Here is a 6,155-nt window from a genome sequence, read left to right as displayed (position 1 = left end):
TGGATGTATTTTTTTTTGTTGCCGTTGATTTCTCCGACTGCCCGTAAAGGCACCACCGCGATCAGATGAAAAGAGAGGAAAGTGACGTGCGGACATATGAAAAAGGCGGCTCTGTATGGGAGAGACGTTGAAGAGGAATAAAAACACCCTTGGAAACCAAAACTTGCCCCTCGTCGTGACTCGGAGCCGCAACAAATGTTTCGGATTTGTGTAGAGTACATTGTGACAGCAAACGAGCAGGTGATCGAGCAAGCGTCTGATACGAGAGCATTGCGTTCGTATGGAGCGTGTTTGAAGTGAACAGCAGAGACGAAAGGAACAAGGCAAAGTGTTGTTTATTTCAATGATGGTTATTGTATGTGAAAAAGACTATAGGCCGTACTTAAATATTCTTACATTCATTGAGTCCATCCTTCCATGTTCTATACTTGTCCTTATTTGGACAGCAGGTGAGCTGAAACTGATCCAAACTGTCTATGGGGGAGAGGCGGAGCACAGTCTCGACTAGTCGCCAATCAATATCAAATCACATATAGAGAACCATTCACACTCACTTACTCACCTATAGACAATTTTGAAGTTTTACAACCAAACATAGTGAGAACATGCAAACTCTTCACGGGAAACCCGGATCCAAGATAAGAACCTCAGAACTGTGAGGCAAGTGAGTTAAGACCAAGATAGTTTTTATTTGAAGAGTGCAGTTTTATCTCCATCAAGAAGTGCTGCCAATGCCCCCTTGCCGCTGGGCTTTCCCTGCTTGGTCTACAGTTTATATCCAAAAAGTCAACAGTAGATCGTCCAACAACTGTCAAGCCCAAGGAAATGTTCAGCCCAAATTGCAGCTGACTCTGGCTGGCTGCCTGTCTGAGTCGCTTTATCTGGTGGTCCAGTCCAACTGCTGTGCGTGTTCCTCCCTCCTGCAGGCAGCCTCGTTGTGTTGGCAGCAGATAAGAGCAGCCAACAGCTCAGACAACAACTGTGAAGATACTGCATTTTTTTAACAGAGACAACTGCCATAGGATGCAAATATGGAACATCACTTTGTGGCTTGATAAGTGTTTTATAGAGTAGAATAGATTACAAACCCCCTTACAATTTACATATCGTATATGTACTGATGAACAATATAAATCATTTATATCAGAGATATATGCAAAGTATGGTACCCCGACCACATGCCCTGCTTCGTTCTTTCGTCTGCTTCTTTAGTCCAGGCCACTGAGCATTTACTTTATTCCCACTGGTATACCATTTACTGCATTAACCCCCCCCCCCCCCCCCAATTGCTTAGTTAAAATGTATTATTACTTACATTTGTTTGTTTTTGTCTTTACTTAATTAAGAAATTGGTTAATTTATTTTGTAAGTAATTTATAAATAATAATAAATACTGTGTGGCGTGCAAGGACTGGAGTCGGAGGCGGAAACCCACTACAACTGTACATTAAATATTCATGAAATAATTGACTAATTAGCCTTAACTATAAAACTGAGAATTAAATATTCTTTAAGCTATTAAACGATTTTTTAAATTATTGTAAAAATAATCTAAGCTATGACTAGGCCGCCCAATCATGTTTTTTTGGGTCACAATATTTACGTTTTTTGGGTCACAATATTTATCAACAATGTATGAAAGATACATAGCAATATGCAACACTAATTAAAGTCTATAAACGTCTACATTTTCAAATGATCACATTACATCACCTTGCCTGGGAAATCACAATGAATCGTGACTGATTAGCTATTTGTAGAACAGTTTTAGGGCTACGAATTTAGACCTTGGGGGGCTGGCTGCCTCGGCCTATGTTGGTGACTTTTGACCCAAATACTTGGATGAAAAAAAAACTCTTTAGCTCAAAAACATAAAACAAATGAAAAACAGTAACCATTTCGGCCCTAACTGAGCGTGCCTTCCGCCGACGCACATCATCACGCACCGTCGTATGTCAGGTCGGGTCGTCGTAAACCAAGAACACCCTGTACTGAGATACATTGTGTTTACCGCAGTGTATGTTTCATGCAAACCCATTTCCATGTCTCATTATGAAAAGTTAGGAGCGAAATCTAATTACTGGAAGCACGCACTCACGTCTCCACACACGCGCACGTTGGCACTGAGGGACTCATTAGTGTCAGTCACGACGCAGCTCCTCGCCTGACAGGACAGGACAAGGCTCAGGCTCAAACCGCCGCTTTAAGGCTCATTTCCTGCCATTGTCACACAGTCGTGAGCAGGAAGAGGCAGACCTGCGAGCCTTTTGAGGGTGGGAGGGAGGCGGGGGCGCTTAATGTGCGTATTTAAACACGATGCATTTGGACGAGAACGCATGGCACGTTCACCATCGGAGCGAGCTGACCTTGCTGCGCAGAGACGTGCTTGACGGAATCAAGAAATGATGGCAGCGGTCTACAGCAGCATCGCTTCTCTGCTGTCTGAAATCATCTGATACACGCGCGCCAAAGGAGGCTATCGTCGAGGTTTTCGGAGGTTGGGGGAGCAGGTGCTGCACCCCCCCTGCCGGATCCAGTCGTTTGTGGAGGAATGTCGTCCACCATCGAGAGGAAGACGCTGGAAGCCAGCGAGTGAGTGTGACACGTCAAGATGAGCCTTCAAATGTCAAATTTTCCTGTAGGCTACAATAATGCATGCTTGGTTGGCTTTGTAGAGCTGAACAAGTTTAATGTGGCGCGGAAGTTATGTGAGCAATCGCAAGGTGTAGTCTAAACGCATCAAACTTTACTTTCGCAAATAATGTACTGAAAAGTAGAGTTCCTCTTTGTCCAATGTTTAGCCTATAACAAGGTGGTTTGAGTTTACAAACGGCGCGCAGTGAACTTGAACTTGTGGTAAGAAGTCGTCGTCATACGACAAGAAAGGCTCGCTCAGTTATTCAGTTTTTTAAAATTCAAAATTTTCCTATGGCCGAGAAGTGTTTCTCCAAAATATGTACTCTATCGAACAGTTGTGCCAAACGTCAAATGAGAAATGGCTTCCTCGTGTGGACGCCATCAAAACTACACTGAGTAAATTAGTGAAGATTTTTATTTGATTTGTGTTACAATCAAAGGGGAATTCAACTACAAGACGCATAAATCATGAGCACCACATGACTTGTGTGTGCTATATATTTACCTGGCACAGGGAGCCGGTGGACGAGGTCCTGCAGATGCCTCCTTCTCTGCTGACGTGTGGTGGCTGCCAACAAAGCATCGGCGATCGCTTTTTCCTGAAGGCCATCGAGCAATACTGGCACGAGGACTGCCTCAGTTGCGACCTGTGTGGCTGTCGCCTCGGAGAGGTCGGCCGCCGCCTCTACTACAAGCTGGGAAGGAAACTATGTCGCAGAGACTACCTAAGGTTAGCCTGCTTTAAAGAAGACATTTAAAAATTAAAAATAAAATCCCCTCAATTTAAAATGTTTCAGTTAGCCTAAATAGCATAATTGATGTGCTTGTCAAAATACCTCAAGAATTGCAGCACAGTTAACATGACTCAGAAACCCTGAAAAAAACTATGTATAAATATTGGGGAAGCCCCCCCCTGCAAATATTCAACTGTGCTTTTAACTTGTAATACAACCAATCACCGCTAGATGGCAGACATGCTTACTGCGCTTACTCTGGGTATTATACTGCGCTATACTCCCCGAGTAGGTCAAAGAAAAATATTTTCTTCTCGCGGATTTGGAACGGGATCATAATCAGAACAAAGATAATACCTCAATGGTATTATAATTGACTCTTTTTACGTCTTCCTTCTCTAAGGCTTTTTGGTCAGGACGGCCTCTGTGCTTCCTGCGAGAAGAGGATCCGAGCGTTCGAGATGACCATGCGTGTGCGGGACAAGGTCTATCACCTGGAATGCTTCAAGTGCGCCGCGTGCCAGAAGCACTTCTGCGTCGGCGACCGCTATCTGCTCATTAATTCAGATATTGTCTGCGAGCAGGACATCTTTGAGTGGACTAAACTCAATAACAGTATGGTATAGAGCAACCTAGTGCTGGTTTTGCAGAAAAAAACGGAACGAAACAGACTTTTCCCAGCATCATGCAGGCTTTGAACTGCCTCATTGCTTCATGCGAAAAATGTTTTACACAAAAGAGAAGGAAGCTCATAATATCTGCACTATGACTGGCAGCTTTATATCTCAGGCCTTACAAATGCAAAAAAAAAAAAAAAAAACAGTTAACATACAATAACAAGTATTTGTTAATCTTGCCGGACTTTAGACAAAGCAATATTACAGCAATCTTCTAATAATCATTGTAAAAACCATTTTATTTGTCTTTACTATGTTTGCACAAAATTACATAGATTTTGAACTGTAGATTTTTTTAAATTTCCTAATAATCTGCATTGATACAAGTATTATACTAGATGATCTGATGAGAATTATAACTCTCTAAAGATACATTTACAGTGTTTAGAAAGTTTTTATTCATTTATTCAATAAATTAATTTTTTGAGAAAATTTTGCCACCGCTGTTTCCTCTAATGGGATTCACAATACAAGAGCAGTCGGGGACAATCTTCATTGACAGTATTCTACCATATGATTGACATTTACCATGTTTGGCCACAAGAGGTCAGTAAAAGACTTTCAAATCATGTCCATCAAACTTGGATAAGGCACTGTGTTCCAATTTATGAGGTATATTTGAGGGCGGATTGGCATGATCCAGATTGACGGCTCCTTCAAATGCGAGTGAGAAATGTCTTCTCCTCCCTACATTGCTGCAATCTTTTACAGCCTCCCAGATTCCAAGATTCTTGCTCTGAAGTATTTACAAGGAAATTAGAACACTATGGCAGATTAAAGCAATTTCACAATTTCATTTGAAGTAATGACAATATATTGATTCACTGCAAAGACAGCAGATGGCGCTTTTGCTCTGGGCACAACATTAGTGCAATTTTCCCAACCTTTGAGCAGCCAGATACTTCATCGAAAATATAACACCAACAGTAAAAAATAAAAAAGTAAAAACGTTTAATTTTCGTTCTAACAAGAGTAACAACAGAGTGTCGTTAATAACCCTGCCAAATTAGTGTTTAATTGGAATTAATGTGACTTGGTGAATGGTGAATAATCAAAGTAGTCTTTCTGTCCCTGGGCACCGTATTAGCTTGTTAAACTGAAATTGTGAAAATATGTCATATTTGTCATATTTTAAAAAATGTGTCATACATACAATAGTTTTCTGTCCTTGCATGCTTTCAGCAAATATCATGAAACATAGACCTTTTACTTAATGCATGTCATAATACATCGTTAACATAGATAGTTGATGTAAATTATTTGCAATAGAGCTATTCCTTGGCACATTGTATTATAATATTTCACGTTATATTGCAGGATTATTTTCCACATGAATTGTTACATAAAAGAAAGAGTCCAGAGTTCAAGATCATATTTCACCCAGAACAAAAGACGCTCAAGTGCAAAGCACCTATTGTAAAGAACAACTGCAGGCAAATGCTACAATCTCATTGGCTGACTCTGATATACATCAAAAGGCCTGGCAAGTAACATGCATTCAGTCACAGATACACTACTAAAGAACATGAGAATGTTTTTGGACTGCAAAAAAAGCTTTGAACCCTCCGTCTTATAGTCCGGTACGGTTTACATATGATCAAAACTGGATTTTCCCCAAATTCCAGCTGGTGCGGTTTATAGTCCAGAAATATCGGAATTCCATTTAATGGGCAATCGGCTCTGATGTGGTGACCTCTCTCCATAATTAGTATGATAAATTGGTTCCCTCTTTATAGTCTATAAATAACACAAATATGTGGTTGGTAGGTTGTAGATTTCCTCTCATGGAATGGGCGGTCCCCAACAAACGAGATGACTGTAAATTAATAATTTGCAGCCAAGTATGTGATATTCTCAATATTCCACGGCACTCGGGTTGGAAACATTTAGAGCAGATAATGGCTGTCATCTTGAGAAAGGATTGATTCAAAGGGAAGTGAAGGCGATGAGCCACACCGGCCCCGCTGCGGACATGACAGCAGAGTTCAACGACACCTACAAAGGAAGATGTGGTCAGACAATTATCTACGGCAAGGCGACAATTCATCACACAGCGGCCTTGCCAATGTCAAACCCGTATGACAAAATGAGTCCAGAGCTATTGATC

The 6,155-nt window shown here is 41.2% G+C and overlaps 1 protein-coding gene and 1 long non-coding RNA gene across 2 annotated transcripts; one reads left to right on the top strand and one right to left on the bottom strand.

The window, feature by feature from the left end:
- Nucleotides 1-665: 665 nt before the first annotated feature.
- On the bottom strand, nucleotides 666-2,069 carry LOC119124799. The gene is made up of 2 exons (XR_005098334.1): nucleotides 1,839-2,069; nucleotides 666-1,243 (listed from the first exon to the last, which is right to left on the bottom strand). It is a non-coding gene; the product is annotated as an uncharacterized LOC119124799 (long non-coding RNA).
- A 195-nt stretch (nucleotides 2,070-2,264) lies between these two features.
- lmo2 (LIM domain only 2 (rhombotin-like 1)) lies at nucleotides 2,265-4,193 on the top strand. Its single transcript, XM_037255084.1, has 3 exons — nucleotides 2,265-2,592; nucleotides 3,152-3,367; nucleotides 3,775-4,193. The coding sequence occupies exons 1-3, from the start codon at nucleotides 2,552-2,554 to the stop codon at nucleotides 3,995-3,997; spliced, it is 480 nt and encodes a 159-aa protein (XP_037110979.1). The 5' UTR covers nucleotides 2,265-2,551; the 3' UTR covers nucleotides 3,998-4,193.
- Nucleotides 4,194-6,155: the final 1,962 nt, after the last annotated feature.

Source organism: Syngnathus acus, chromosome 6 (assembly GCF_901709675.1).
Source record: "Syngnathus acus chromosome 6, fSynAcu1.2, whole genome shotgun sequence".
Taxonomy (NCBI): Eukaryota; Metazoa; Chordata; class Actinopteri; order Syngnathiformes; family Syngnathidae; genus Syngnathus; species Syngnathus acus.
This window is presented reverse-complemented; position numbering and strand designations above follow the sequence as displayed.

Coding starts and splice junctions, on each gene's coding strand:
- lmo2 (XM_037255084.1), top strand. CDS start 2,552: ATGTCGTCCACCATCGAGAGGAAGACGCTGGAAGCCAGCGA. Junction 2,593..3,151: donor AAGACGCTGGAAGCCAGCGA/GTGAGTGTGACA, acceptor TACCTGGCACAG/GGAGCCGGTGGACGAGGTCC. Junction 3,368..3,774: donor TGTCGCAGAGACTACCTAAG/GTTAGCCTGCTT, acceptor TCCTTCTCTAAG/GCTTTTTGGTCAGGACGGCC.